Source organism: Penicillium rubens, assembly GCF_028828025.1.
Source record: "Penicillium rubens strain IBT 27055 chromosome Unknown utg000003l_segment0_segment0, whole genome shotgun sequence".
Taxonomy (NCBI): Eukaryota; Fungi; Ascomycota; class Eurotiomycetes; order Eurotiales; family Aspergillaceae; genus Penicillium; species Penicillium rubens.
In genome coordinates, this window is record NW_026890601.1 from 4,062,252 (window position 1) to 4,076,579 (window position 14,328).

Here is a 14,328-nt window from a genome sequence, read left to right on the forward strand (position 1 = left end):
ACTGTTCGTTTTCCTATTTTACCAACAACAGAGCTATCAGCTATCAGAGCTTATTCGCAAAGATGTCGTCAACGAAAACCTCAAGAATAGGAGAAGAGTAGGTTGACTCCCAAGAATCAATCCAGTGGACTTTCTATTAATCAACGGCATTCGAATAGAATATGGAAGTCAGTAAGCCCCAGTGCCCGCTTACTGGGACCAAGATGCCATGACCAATGGATTGCGCTGTATCTCCGTCCTCGAACCCGAACTAATCGGCTTTCTTCACAAGCGCAGAACAAGAGTCGATAAAGTCAACGCGGAGCTGGTCACATTAACCTACGGAACAATCGTCGCACAATTATGCCAAGACTACGATAGCAACTACCAGGATGTCAACAAGCAGTTGGACAAAATGGGGTACAATATCGGAATGCGACTCATTGAAGACTTCCTGGCCAAGTCGGGTGTCGGCCGATGCGCCAACTTCCGGGAGACAGCTGATATGATCGCGAAGGTGGGAATCATTTTAGGATCTGAAGATAAAAAAGCTATGGTGACTGACAATCTGAACAGGTTGGCTTTAAGATCTTCCTGAACGTCACGCCTACAGTCACGAACTGGACGAGTGACAACACCCAGTTCTCCCTTATCTTTGAAGACAACCCTTTGGCGGACTTTGTGGAGCTTCCGGATGATGGGCGGGCTCAGGATGAGCTATGGTTCTCCAATATTTTGTGTGGCGTCCTCCGAGGATCCTTGGAGATGGTAAGCTACTAGCACCCCGGTCAATTGGGTGGGTTCCCTTGTTCTGGGTCCGATCGCTGACCCGACTTTTAGGTTCAAATGCAGATCGAGGCACACTTTGTCAGTGACGTGCTTCGCGGAGATGATACCACGGAGATGCGGGTCTCCCTCGTACGATACATCGAGGATGAAATGCCACCGGAGGAAGAGTAATGACCCTGCGATATCTTGTGCATTTACACTATTTGAAGAATGGGCGTTTTGGGGTTCCTCATTGGTTACATTTTTAGGGGGATGGGGTCTTTTTGCCCTTACTGGTCATTATTGCTTCCGATAATCACTCTATTTGTACACCTGTCTTTTAACCAATTAGGCTTTGTGATGTATCCTTGCGCTAAACCACGCGATTTATCACTGGCATAGGTCGATACATTATAAGAATTGATTTTAACTTCAGATCTAGAGACTGGAGAAACTGGGGATAGGGCAAGGTGTGTGGTGGTTGTGAAGTCGGTTGAAGTCGTGATCCATAGAAAATCGCATGATCTCCCTTTTTTTCCTTTTTATATGTGTAGATCCCTCGGCGAATCTGCCGCTCAGGAGCTTGATCTGTATGGTCATGACCAGACATGTATTGTAGGGTGAACCTGCAGTTCGGTCAAGTACATATAATTACCCGGGGGCACCTAAATAGCGGTCAACGGAACATCCGAGTTAATGTATTTGTCAAGTACTGTATGTCATAAACACAACGCCATACCGGTTCTGTACCACTATCTCCGCCCCTCAACTCTTTACAGATCGAATTTCCCTCCTTTCCATCTTTTCTCAACTACCTAGGCAGGATTTTTCCACTTTGATTCTTCTCTCAATTTGTTCAAATCCCCTAGATCGCTTGATCTTTGGTATATTCAACCTTCGTGGTGGTCGTGAAATAGTGGCTTACCCTACTTTTAGACTCCCGCTGGGATCCATCGCAGGGCCCATCAGGTATCATATCACCCTTCTGACTTTACCTCTTTTCCTTCTCTCAATCTGTTCAAACCACCATATTTCCACTTATATATCTTCTATTTCTTTTTCGCTAAGTCGCTAACTCCTTTTTCTTTTTCGTCGCAGACCGCAAATTCAATGGTTATCAGATCGGTGCATTCCCAGAAATACGCTTGACAGCGCCATCCCCAGCCCCGACCTCCGACTAGGTTGATCCGCTCCGAACAAGCGATTCTCCCGCAGAGCGCAGCGCCTGTCAATGTACGTCCCCCCCGGCTCTCTCTCACTGAATCCGTCCTTCTCTTCCCACTGTGAGATCCACATCTCTTAGACTCCCCTTTTATATTCTTAATTTGTTCCCTTTTTCCCGGGTTCTTGTTCTTTGGTTTTCTCTTTCTTTGTACACGGGCTTGGTGTTCTCCTGTCCGCGATTCTGCCCGATCGGGTGTCTGGCGCCGCCCCCCATACCAACCACCTCACTTGTGCGCTTTTTCCGCCTCCTTGTACCTCCGTCGTCGCCCACCCCCATATAGATTACGCACTTGCTCCTACACTTGGTCATCTGAAGCGTTTCATCCTCTGGCAAGCGCTCACCAATCAGACCAGTCAGAGACACCTAGCATACTTCGTCTGCGCCTCCCGAGCCTCCATCCTCTCGTTTCTACCCCGTCGCGTGGTTTCTCCGGAAGAAGGCGCCTCTGGTTATCCTGAACGCCCTCGTATTTTGCGATCATATAATCGTTTGATTCGCGCTGTTACTACACGCTTTGATCGGCCTTGCGAGCCTTCGATATTCCTTCGAAAGCGCTGACCGCTTTGCCTCCGCATCCATTCCCACGCGTCGCTTCTATCACCCCGCGTTAGGCTTGATAGCCTGAGACGGAGGTCGCGCGTCGGAAACTTCATATATCCGATTTGAAAATCTCACGATACCACAGGCAAGGGTGGCTGCAGTTCCACCGTTCGCCACCATGAACCAAATGAATGTCGGGATGAACCCCGGGGCTGGAGGCCCCGTGGGTGGAGTTCCTATGATCAACAACGGATCCACGGCTTCTCGTAACGACGGTACTATGAACAACCCCGACGTCATGATCAACAACCTCAACACGTATATCTATGATTACTTTTTGAAGCGTGGGTACCATGACTGCGCCCGCGCTCTCTTGCAAGATGAATCCATCAAACTCAATACCGACAACAACCCCAAGACGAGTCCCGGAAATCGGCGTGATGGGGACGTCAATGGCATGGACCCTGATGCTATGATGACCGATGGGAAGGATGGTGAGAAGATCAAGATTCCAGATGATCTCCCTCGTCCAAATCTTCCCAGCGAGAGCGCCTCCTCATTCCTCCTCGATTGGTTCAGCCTTTTCTGGGAGTTCTTCTGGGCTCAACGCAAGAAGGGAAACAGCAATGATATCAGGCAGTACCTTCAGCACAACCAGGTGTGTGAATAATCGTCTGTATCGAGGATGTCGATCATGGACTAATCCTGAACTTTAGAACTTCATGCGTCTGCGAGAACAACAGCACAATCAATTCATGAGGCAGCAGCCCATGATGCCAGGCCAGATGAACCAGCTCCGGAGACAGAATGGCATGGTGCCTCCTAACCTGCAGAAAACAGTGCTGCAGAACAACACCACTGGACTGTATGCTCTATCTGGATATATTCTTCCCCATGCGGAGTGTTGAGTTGGGGGTGGACGTGCTGATCGGATTTTTTTCTAGCTCACAACAACAACAATTGGCGCAATACCAAAAGAACCAGCAACTGCAGATGATGCAGCAAATGCAGCGGGACCCGGATATGGAAATGGCTGGACATCGGCCACAGTCACCAGCGTCGGCCGACAACGCTCCCTCGCCGTCGAAACGCCCACGTCTTGAAGGCGCTGTCAACGGACAGCAGCTGGCACCGAATGGTCGCGGACAGGGACAAGGAATGCCTGGACAGCCCAACCCGCAGGCTATAATGATGCAGAATGGAATGCAGAGGGGAATGACTCCGGCGCAATTCCAGCAGTTCCAGGGACAAGCTGCGCAACAGAAGAATATGCAGGTATATGCTCAAAACTTGGCCCTTCATCACTCTCGCTCAGCATCGAATTCCCAGGGTATCCCGAATGGTGGCATGATGAATCCCGGTGTTATGGCAAATCAGGCGGATCTGGTACCGATGCCGGATGGCCAAGGAATGTATCCTATGGCCGGTGGTCCTGAGTACTACGGTGCAAACGGTCAACTCGCCCAGGTCCGACCCGGTAATTTGCAGACACCTGGCAGTCAGCATGGTAACCATGCTCTTCAAGATTATCAGATGCAGCTTATGCTGCTTGAACAGCAGAATAAGCGGCGCTTGATGATGGCTCGTCAAGAGCAGGATAGCATGGCCCGCGCTGACGGCCAGCCCCCGATGCCCGGCCAGGGAGTTTTGCCGCCAGGCACTTCCCCGGGTAGCAGGGCGGGAACGTCCCCCAATCCTAGCGACCAAATGAAACGAGGCACGCCTAAGATGCCTCCGACTGGACTTCCCGGGTCGCCAAGCGCCGGCGACATGTCCCAGCGTGGATCACCTGGGTCCATGAACCTCAACGGTGCTCCGATGCCCCCAGACATGGCGGCTCAGTTCTTCCCAGGATCGAATATGCGACCTCCTAGTTCTAACCCTGCCTTCACTGGAGCTCAAATGGGGCAGCCGATTCCAGCCAATGCCGGCCAGCGTATGCCTAGTGGACAATGGCAGCCAGGGCAACCCCAGATGCCTCCGCAGCATTCACCTGCGAACCAGCCCCAGGCTGGAACCCCGCAGGAACGAAGCGCGATGCCTCCGCCTTCGGCGCCACCTATCACGGGTCCTAACGCTGGTCGTGGCCAACCGGCGTCACCTCAGACTGCTGGTAACGCGCCACCAACGCCCCAACAGGCTACCAAGGCTGCACCAAAGGGCAAGAAGGAAACTAAGGACACCCGCAAGGTTCGTATACCCCCAAATGGTGTTGTGATCTTTGTATCCGCTAACTTGAATTCAAGCGACCCAACAAGAAGCAAGCTGCCGCTGCTGCTGCCAGTGCGGCCGCAGGCGCGACTCCATCCACGGAAGCCGCAGAGCCACCGACCCCATCGACTCCTGTCACGCCGCAGCACCCTAACTCGTTCAATCCTAAGAATGGGGCGAATGGGGTGAACGGGCCAGCTCAACCGGCACAACCTACCTCGGCACCTGCTCCCCAGACCATGGTGCAGCCGCCCCCTGACCAACAGCAATCCTTCACTGACCTCAGCATTCCTGATGTATGTTCTTTCCACCTCTATGTCTCCTACTAGTATGCATTTACTGACTCTTATCAAAGGCTTCCGCATTCAACCTTGACTTCAGCGCACTGGAAAATCCAGACATTCTGGAGAACTTTGACTTTGACACATTCCTCAACACGGATGCCGATGCCACTGGATTTGGGTTTGATCCCAGCATATCCTATTCGGGTGATGGTGTTGAGACAGGTGCCGGTGACAGCCTGTGAACGTGTAAAAGTCTTGACGGTCCTTCAGGTGCTTCACCTCCGATATACCCTTGTTTGTACATTTGATAATTGCTCTAGTGCGTTTTCGCGGATACTCGACCTGTTCTGTTTTCTTCTCTCCCAATTTATCTGGATATGTGTGTTTCTGCGCATGTGCTGTTGTGAGATTGGCGTTGGGTGTACCTTGTTCATCGCATCCTCTCCTGTCCCCTCCCCTTGCTCGTCCTAGGAAGCCAGCATCCTCCAACCGATACCAAGGGACTGCTTGGACGGGGCTCTTCTGTATTCGAGATTAGTGCACTGTGACCTACGAGTTTTCTTGGCTTCTCTTCCTTTCTTTCTATTATTACTATTATTACTTGTGGATGTGGTTACTTAATTCCTTGCTTTGCCTTGCCTGTATGGGCGACGTTGATACCTCTCAGTATGAAGTCCAGTTGCCTATGGCTGATCCAGTGCACTCTTATCCTTTCATTTCCAACGATTTGCTGTTCTTTTCTTTTTCTTTTCTTTTCTTTTCTTTGTCACTCATCTTCTTCCCTCTTTTGATCTATCTCGAACAATCTTCCAACGAATGCCGGCCGTTTTTTTTCATTTCATTTTGTCTTTCACTACCAGTGTCGCTGGTAGTGGACTCTTTCCACCCCTCTACTTCTCCGCCAGGCATAGAGCCTGTGGTTTCCTCCTCTTTCTTTTCTCTTTTTCTTCTCTCTACACTTTGCCTGTACTCTCGGATCAGACCCGGATATCCCCCCAACCAGCCCGTGTCATCACTGCAACCGGACACAGGAGTGACTACAAGGGGAAATGGGACATCAAAAAGGAATCAACTCAAAAGAATCAGGAATCTCGCGACTCTACTTGTTTGGTGACTGTTGGAGTTGGTGTATTGATGGGATGTGACCGGGTTGATATTGGATTTGGATATTCCCCTAGCAGATTCCAGGAGTTACGATGTCGTTATGGTTATGCGCTTCATGTTATTTTCTGGTCTCAAAATATGGATCTGAATTCATCTATGGACAGGTTCCTCCATTATTAAATCTCTCTCTAGTCTGTAGTCTCTACTAGTAGACAGTCTCTAGGGCTGATGGTGACAGAGTAAGTCAATTCAGTGGCCGTATCCCAATTCGGAGTCGGATTCACAGCCTGTCCCACGAGTTTACCTCTATTAAGTCTTTTCACGCAAACACATGCAAATCACCTAAGACACCTAAGACACGTATGTCATGTTGATACTGGCCCTGCTACTTTCCCTAATTGGGAAGTCCCAGGCTTCACATATAAATTCCTCTCTTTTTCTTTCTTCTCTTCCTTTTCATCTTCCCTCTTCATCCTCTCTTCATCCTCTCTTCATCCTCTCTTCATCCTCTCTTCATCCTCTCTTCTTCCTCTCCTTCCATCCCACGTCCCCCCATCCTCTTCTGTACCCTGCATTCTGTATGCCCTCCTCCTTCTTCCATCCATCCATCCATCCATCCCCAGTCCCCAGTCCCCAGTCCCCAGCCCTCTATCCTCTATCCTCTATCCTTCATCCTCCCATCCATTTCCATCCCCATCTCTCATCTCTCATCCCCTGTCCCATCCTCTGTCCCCGTCCCATCCTCTGTCCCCGTCCCATCCTCTGTCCCCGTCCCATCCTCTGTCCCTGTCCCTATCCCCGTCTCCGTCCATCTTTCCATCTAGCCCGCGAAGAATACTCTTTGTTTGTTACCTTGCTGTCTCTCCCATTCTTCCCTTCTACCATGAAATACTGTTCCGCTCGCATGAAAATCGACAGTGCATCTGGGATATCTACGGTACGTCCATTCTGCACATGAGATGACGACTGGCTGACACTTTTGCTCACAAGGTACACTGTCTCGGTCTTCTGGCCTTTGGTTGGAAACAGGGTACGAGAGAAGCTCTTGGGACAACTCTCCAGGTCACATGTTCACTCAGAGGTTCCTGTCCTGGAGACTCCCACTATGGTATCTTCCCTGGGTGCCCAGTGAAGAGGATTCTGAGGGCATCCTTTGACTGAGACCACTGTGTGGTATCGTCCTAGAAGAGGTGCGTGATGGGCTCTGAGACCCACTGTGGTATCGACCCAGAGGATAACAGGGGTACTGGCGTCTGATTGCGCGCAAGCGTATCACGTCTTTGCGGAAGTGAAGGATGGGCTATCTGAGACCCGGCGCGGCCTCGTCCCAGAGGAGGAGGACTCCGACCGACCGCCGACCGCACTTCGACCTAGAGCAATCCGATCGACATCACTCCGAGGCAGGTACAGGGTTAGGATATAGGACGGTCGCCCACCGCGGGGTTATGACAAGGAGGCGCCCACCGGGGTGACCATCGTTCTACGAGATGGGAGGCGGAGGATATACACGGAGCAAGGATTCTAACGAATTCCTTGTGGCCATGACGCCACAAAACCCAAATCTTTGGAACTTTTTCACCAGAGACAGCACTCTGGTTTGTCCCATGAAGAGAACTCTGAGGGCATTTTCAAAAGCTTGATTCATTTTGAATCTCGCGACGGAGACTTACCTTATGTCTCTTGAATCTTTGAACCTTTTCGCTGGGGACAGCCCCCCGGCTCTAGATAGTATGAATCGATCATATTTTCCTCATTTGACTTCTTTCGTAGAGACTCTGTAACTAGTTTATTGATAGCCTTTTGTTGCCTTCACAGTGGGACTTTGGATGCCTCGAAAGGTTGAAGTTCTTCCAAACCTCAACTCTACAAGTTTCAGCTGCAAAGTTCTGCAAACCTGTAGAATTTGTCATATTGAAAGTGCAAATATACAAATATCAATAAAAGTAGGGAATTGATAACTATACGTATGCCCCTGCCTGAAAATTCAGTACCGCCTTCCGTATTGGGTACCGCTTTTACCTCGACACCTATATCAGCCCTACCGCCTCCTCACCGCCTCCGGGTCAAACTACCCCCTAACACTGTAGGAGACAGCAGATACCTAAAATTTGTATGCAAACACATAGTAAAAATAAGTCACTTTTATCAGCACCCAGACCCACACTATACAGACCCAGCACTATATCCAGCACTATACCCAGCACTATATACCAGACCCAGTACTAGACACAGCACATAGACCCGGCACATAGACCCAGCGCTATACCCAGCACCCGGACCTAGCACCGAGTCGTAAGACGTGAATGTGGACGTGAAAGGGGCCAAAAACACGCGCCTCGAGGGTGAAAAGGATGAATATCAATATATCGAGTACACCAAGGCTTAGTACTAAGTCCACCAGTGCTTAATTCGATAGAAATGTACGATTTTTCCTGATCAAAATGCATGCCTTTTTACTATGTAAACTAGAATTCCTGTAGTGGTGGCAGAAAAAATGGCAGAAAACGGCAGAAAGTATGGCAGAATCTAGTGTCGCACCCGATTAGGAAAGCGGTGACTTAATTTTCAGGCAGGGGGTCCGTATATCAATTCCCTAAAAGTACTATGATACATGTGTTGAATTGCCAGAATGGTCCACAACTCCTGCAGGAAGTTCGAAAGTCCTAGGTGAACTTGGTACATATGTAGTCTTAAGTCCCCTGCAGTGCTACACAGTCAGAGTCTGTCCTTTGCTCTTGTCACAGTCAATACTTTGGAAAATCCCCTGGAAAGTGATTCATCGTAAATGTGACAATATGATCGATTCTACGTCCTTGGGTGTCTATTTTGGTGGTCTTTTTGGTGGTCTTTCGAGATATCTTTCGAGGACTCTTTCGAGGCGTCTTCTCAATCATCTTTTTATATATATTTGTCGAGATATTTCCCTCGTGTGGCCAAGTACGCGTCCCGAGAGAGTTCCTTTGCACATGCCAAATACACCAGAGCCTCTCAATCCAATTACTTATGTCCTTTATGCTACAAAATCCACTATGGATGGTATGGTGGATGATGGGCCAGTAGACTAACATGTACGGGGTATAAAGAAAAGACTACAAGAAAACTACTTAATCAAAGACATTTCATTTGGTTCATACTCAATACAGGTTCTGTTATCATTTCATCGTCTCGACTGCCATCTCCACCGGGCATTCAAAGCAGCACAATCCTTACATCTCCTCTACGCAAGAACCATCGGTATTCACAGTGGGCTCTTCTGCGGCAGCCGCGTTTTGCTCTTGGCTGGCGGTGTTTGCATTGGTGGCAGGGATTGAAGCAGGCAGCAACGGGGCTCGGGCCACAACAGTGGCGTCAGAACGAGGTGCAGCACGGCGGGCCCTCTTCGGACGAGGGCCGGTGCTTGGTCCCGCGGATCCCTGACCGGCGTCCTTGTCCTTGTCTGCGCGGCTGTTTGGCTTGGGCCGGTATGTGCGCTTCAGAGACGCACGCTCAGAATTCTGAGGTGTCAAAGCGCCAGCGAGCCGAAGGGCGGGTCTGACGGGTCTGGGGTGCTGCAGATTGTCATCGTTAATCTGCTGGCGAGCAGGCATGACCTGGCGACGGCGCCAGGGAGGGGTGACAGAGAATTGGCGGGCAGCGGGCTGTGGGCTGCTAGTGGCAGGAAGGCCTCCAGTCGAACTGGTGTTCAGTTGTTGCGGACGAGCAGAATATTGCTGGGCGTGGGGCTGCTGAATACCACCAGAGGGAAACCTTCCAGCATTATCACGGCGCCACGGAGGGGTGACAGAAAACTGGCGAACAGCGGGTTGCTGCGTACCAACAGTAGTAATGGTTTCATTGGGAGGAGCAGGATATTGTTGAGCATGAGGCTCCTGAATACCACCAGAGGGAAGCCTTCCAGCATTATCACGGCGCCACGGAGGGGTGACAGAAAACTGGCGAACAGCGGGTTGTCGCGCACCATCAATAGGGAAGCCTCCAACAGCAGTAGCGTGGACTTGCAGTCCGGGAGGGGGCGGGTATTGGTGGCCATTGGGCATACCAGCAGAAGCGAAGCCTCCAACAGCAGTAGCGTGGACTTGCAGCCCCGGAGGGGGCGGGTATTGGTGGCCATTGGGCATACCAGCAGAAGCGAAGCCTCCAATAGAACTAGTATGGACTTGCAGGCCTGGAGGGGGCGGGTATTGGTGGCCATTGGGCATGCCAGCAGAAGCGAAGCCTCCAACAGGATTATTGTCCGACATCTGCCAACGGGGGACCGACGGAGCAGCAGGAGGTTGAACGTATTCAAGACCAGGCGGTCCGTGAGTAACAAACGGAGCGCCAAAAGCAGTGACATGCGCAGAACCCGCGCCATCTGGCGGCTGGGTCGAAGCAAAAGTTACGGTACCAGGCGGACAGCCCTGGGTGGTCATCAATCCAGGGATTATAGCTCGGACAGTGCGCTGCTGGCCCTGGTCATGACTGGTTTCGGTGGACAGCCCAGGTGGAGGGCTGGTGGGCGGAGGAACCCAAACCAGAGGAGCCAGCTCGCCAAGTCGCCAAATTCGCTGCGCAGGAGCAGCTCCCTGACCACTCGCAACATGGGTGCCAGCCATGGACTGGGTATGAATCGAGGCGCTGTTCTCGCTGTTCTGGGACATAGATGGCAAATCCGAGGCCAATGTCAATGGCGAAGGGGTGTTCAATTCATCATGGTGGTGAGCTGGACCAAGAACAGGTCGCACAGGTAGCTGAGTGACTGGGAGAGGAATGGACATGGACTCTCCAGCCTGTCGATCAGTAAGAGCAACAGGTGCAACAGGTGCCTGGATGTTTGCAGCAGACAGGGCCCCGGTTGCGACAGGCTGCTGGCCAGCAGGGGCAGCATGGTTGGCGGACTGAACAACTGGTCCCTGGATGTTTGGAGCAGAAAGGGCCCCGGTTGCGACAGGCTGCTGGCCAGCAGGGGCAGCATGGTTGGCGGACTGAACAACTGGTCCCTGGATGTTTGGAGCAGAAAGGGCCCCGGTTGCGACAGGCTGCTGGCCAGCAGGGGCAGCAGGAGGGTTGGCGGATTGAGCAACAGGAGAGCTGGGGGGTGTACCCAGGCCAGGAGGTCCAGCCGGGTTGGGAGGGGGAATAGGCGAGCTGGGAGGCGTGCCCATGCCAGGAAAGGCTTGCTCGTTATCAGACATTTTGTCCAGATACGAACAAGGGAGCAAATAAGAGTAAGAATGGATGTTTCTGAAGCAGACTCCTAAGACGCGGAGAACAAAGATGCACGAACCTGGGGGCAGTGCAGAAAGATGGACGAAGCAGGGAAGAGAAGGAAAAGAAGAAAGAAGAAAGAAGAGGAAGAGAGACAGGGACGAAGAAAAGGAAACGAAGCATTTGCACGTGCCAGCCATGCCAACCAGGCAGATGAGAAGGCGGTTTGGTTGGCAGGGTGGTCAAGAAGGCACGAGGCTCCAACTGCCTTATGCCACACCGTGTCCCCTGTCAGACATTCCATGGCGGCCATGTCCAGCCAGACATTCAACGGCGGTGGACATGCAATGGGGATGGACATCCCTCTACCATGTTTGAATAGGCAGTAATAGTATGGGCATTGCATGCATAGACCAATACATGTAGTGGAGTCGTATTAGTATAGATCCTTCGCAATGTCATGCAATATCATGCGGTGGAACATGCCTCGACTGAAGTTCGTATAGAACAATACCTATCACTCCACACAGTGAAAGGTTTTCACCGAAGTTCGGATAAAGATGGTTCATTGTGAACTTCAGAGGCATATGAATTGAATTCATATAAAACAGTATGTTTGTTAATCTTGGTTAGTAGAAGTGTATCAATTGCTTGGGTCAAAAATTTGTACATTTACCTGTTGACTGCATAGACCGCATAGTAAAATGTTTGTTGCTCGAAGTTCGCATAAAGCATGCTTGTCGGCTTCAAACAGTGTAAGAGTATCGATTGAAGTTCGTATACAATAGTATACTTCTCAACTTCTACAACAAAATACGTAGAAATTGAACTTCATAAAGAACGTATACCTGTCAAATTTGATCAGTAAAAGACGTATCAGTTCTTCGGATAGAGACATACATTTACCTGTTGACTCAAACGGTGTAAATGTATCATTTGAAGTTCGTATACTCCTCAACTTCAAAGTAACAAGTGCATTGCTTGAAGGTCGCATAAAAAATACATGCCTGTTTCTTGTTAAGACTCAACTAGAACAAATGAATGAGGTAGGTAAGTATAGGTTTGAAAAAGCACGATCAGGATCTACAGGACAGACTCATTTTCGTCCTGCGCGTTTTCGACGTCCTTCGTGTTGCGGTTTTCCTTCGTAGCTCCCTTACCCTTAGACTGCGCTTTCGGAGTATCCTGGTTGGCCTCCTTCTGGGTCCCCTTCTGGGCTTCTTTTTTGCTCCGAACTTTCTCGCTTGGGCTCGCCCCAAGCTTGGATGGAGTCAAATTCTTGGGCTCGCTCGATCCCGAAACATCACGGGTGCTTGGCTGTGATATCTCCCTGAGTGCGGATGCACGGCGGCTTCGAGTCTTGTAGCTTGCAGATCGAGCTTCGGCTGCAGCAGAAGGCTTCGAGGCAGACATCGAGCTGGAGGGGGTATTGGAGGGTGCGCGAGTACCTGCAGGAGGCGCCTTCGTTGGTGTCAGAGCCTCTATCAGCTCATTATATTGTTCATCATCCAGACAGGAATTGATACTGGGCTGCTTGCTGTGTTCGTAGCTTATCCCAGTCATGCTAGATATAGCCCGGCTACTAGTCGATCCTGTGGAAGCATAATCTGGCATTGGGATATCCTCACGGGAGGAACGAGCACCACGCTGCCGCCATGCTGTATCATCAACGAAGGCATCCATGGCAGGTTCCACGATGTATGTATCCTGTGGCTCCCACCGAGGCTCTTGTGGATAGCCGTGCCATTGTGTGGACGGGATGGGAAACCCACGGTGAGGGGTCCAGGCATTGTAAGTTGATGGATTACTACCACTGTAAGTAGCTGTATTGCTGCTAGACTGGCTACTCGTGTTAGCGGTTATTGTAACTCGATGTTCGGGTCTGCTGCTGGGCTTGCTTGGCGAATGTCCATGGCCGCCATCGCCAGCTACCTTGGAGGTACCATATCTCGCTCCGTACCGGGATGCGTTCGGCATAGCAAGCCACATGTTGGGATTGGGCCAAGCAATGTCGGAGAACTCCAGCACATCTAGTGGTGCATGCTGGAAAGAGAAAACAATGACATGCTTGAATCGTTCGAACGGAGGCGAGCGATTGGGGCGAGAGAAACCTTCAGCAATGACAACCTTGATTCGGCCATGAGAGTCTCCGGCATCCCAATGCTTCTGCTGTAGTATTTCAGAATGAAAGGGAGGGAATCGAAGGGTGTCTTGGTTTCCATCCCGGTCAAGATCTGCTTGAACTTGTGAGAATCGGAATCAAAGAAAGAAAAAGAAGGAATGGACCATACTACAACTCAGATCTGTCAAATGAATGTCAGTAGCCATTCAAGCAGGATGTGCAAGGGAATAGGAATGGTCAATCACGACGGGGAATTTAAATTCGTTGGGATTGCGTTTCGCCGACGTAAGCGACGTAAGCGCATACACGTACCCATAACCTGTGGCCAACTAGTTCTTTGTCCATGTATACTACCTCTGCAAGACATTAGCACAATCGAAACAACATGCTGCGTACTTGGATCATGATTTACTCACGCAACAAAGACCCCATCAATGAATATCCGCGCCTCGAAGAGTAAAACGTCCTCTGGTTCCATATTGGACTCGATCTGTACACTAGGGCGTGGCTTCTCCCAACTATGAATTGAGACTTGGAATGGGCTGTCTTTGGGTAGACTCGGGATGAAGGTCGTGAGGACTGGCAGCTGATTAAAAAGTCCTGGGTCGGGATGGTGTGCATGATGGCCAAGGAAGACTTCGTTGTGCAAATAGGGCGAGTCTTTGTCCTTGGTCACGAAGCATTGTGTCTTGAACTCTTGGATAGGCACCTTCGAACCCCCAGCGAAAAGAAGGGCATCCCAGTTTCTGTAGCGCATGGTGGCGTGAAGAGTAAGAAGGGGATAACCCTCGAGATACAAAGTTGCTCATGTCGAAGTTGCAAAGGCGGTATAGTTATACTGTAGAAATAGGAAGTCGTGGAGGCGGTCTACTTGTCGTTGTTGCCATCGAGTCTACACTACATCCATA

The 14,328-nt window shown here is 50.6% G+C and overlaps 5 protein-coding genes across 5 annotated transcripts; 3 read left to right on the forward strand and 2 right to left on the reverse strand.

The window, feature by feature from the left end:
• Positions 1-208: 208 nt before the first annotated feature.
• N7525_007758 (TRAPP complex core subunit BET3) lies at positions 209-939 on the forward strand (the record flags this gene model as incomplete). The annotated part of the gene is made up of 3 exons (XM_002568168.2): positions 209-496; positions 556-747; positions 820-939. The coding sequence occupies 3 exons, from the start codon at positions 209-211 to the stop codon at positions 937-939; spliced, it is 600 nt and encodes a 199-aa protein (XP_002568214.2).
• Positions 940-1,355: 416 nt separating this feature from the next.
• Positions 1,356-2,380, forward strand: N7525_007759 (uncharacterized protein; the record flags this gene model as incomplete). The annotated part of the gene is made up of 4 exons (XM_061214193.1): positions 1,356-1,461; positions 1,527-1,716; positions 1,846-1,980; positions 2,326-2,380. 3 exons carry the CDS (start codon positions 1,356-1,358, stop codon positions 1,931-1,933), a joined length of 384 nt encoding a protein of 127 aa, XP_061068624.1. The 3' UTR covers positions 1,934-1,980; positions 2,326-2,380.
• A 310-nt stretch (positions 2,381-2,690) lies between these two features.
• Positions 2,691-5,249, forward strand: somA (putative cAMP-dependent protein kinase pathway protein (Som1); the record flags this gene model as incomplete). The annotated part of the gene is made up of 5 exons (XM_002568169.1): positions 2,691-3,170; positions 3,229-3,377; positions 3,457-4,702; positions 4,759-5,019; positions 5,079-5,249. 5 exons carry the CDS (start codon positions 2,691-2,693, stop codon positions 5,247-5,249), a joined length of 2,307 nt encoding a protein of 768 aa, XP_002568215.1.
• A 4,068-nt stretch (positions 5,250-9,317) lies between these two features.
• Positions 9,318-11,285, reverse strand: N7525_007761 (uncharacterized protein; the record flags this gene model as incomplete). The annotated part of the gene is made up of 1 exon (XM_002568171.1): positions 9,318-11,285. One exon carries the CDS (start codon positions 11,283-11,285, stop codon positions 9,318-9,320), a length of 1,968 nt encoding a protein of 655 aa, XP_002568217.1.
• Positions 11,286-12,381: 1,096 nt separating this feature from the next.
• On the reverse strand, positions 12,382-14,177 carry N7525_007762 (uncharacterized protein; the record flags this gene model as incomplete). Its single annotated transcript, XM_002568172.2, has 3 exons — positions 12,382-13,532; positions 13,733-13,776; positions 13,837-14,177. 3 exons carry the CDS (start codon positions 14,175-14,177, stop codon positions 12,382-12,384), a joined length of 1,536 nt encoding a protein of 511 aa, XP_002568218.2.
• Between the last annotated feature and the right edge of the window lie 151 nt (positions 14,178-14,328).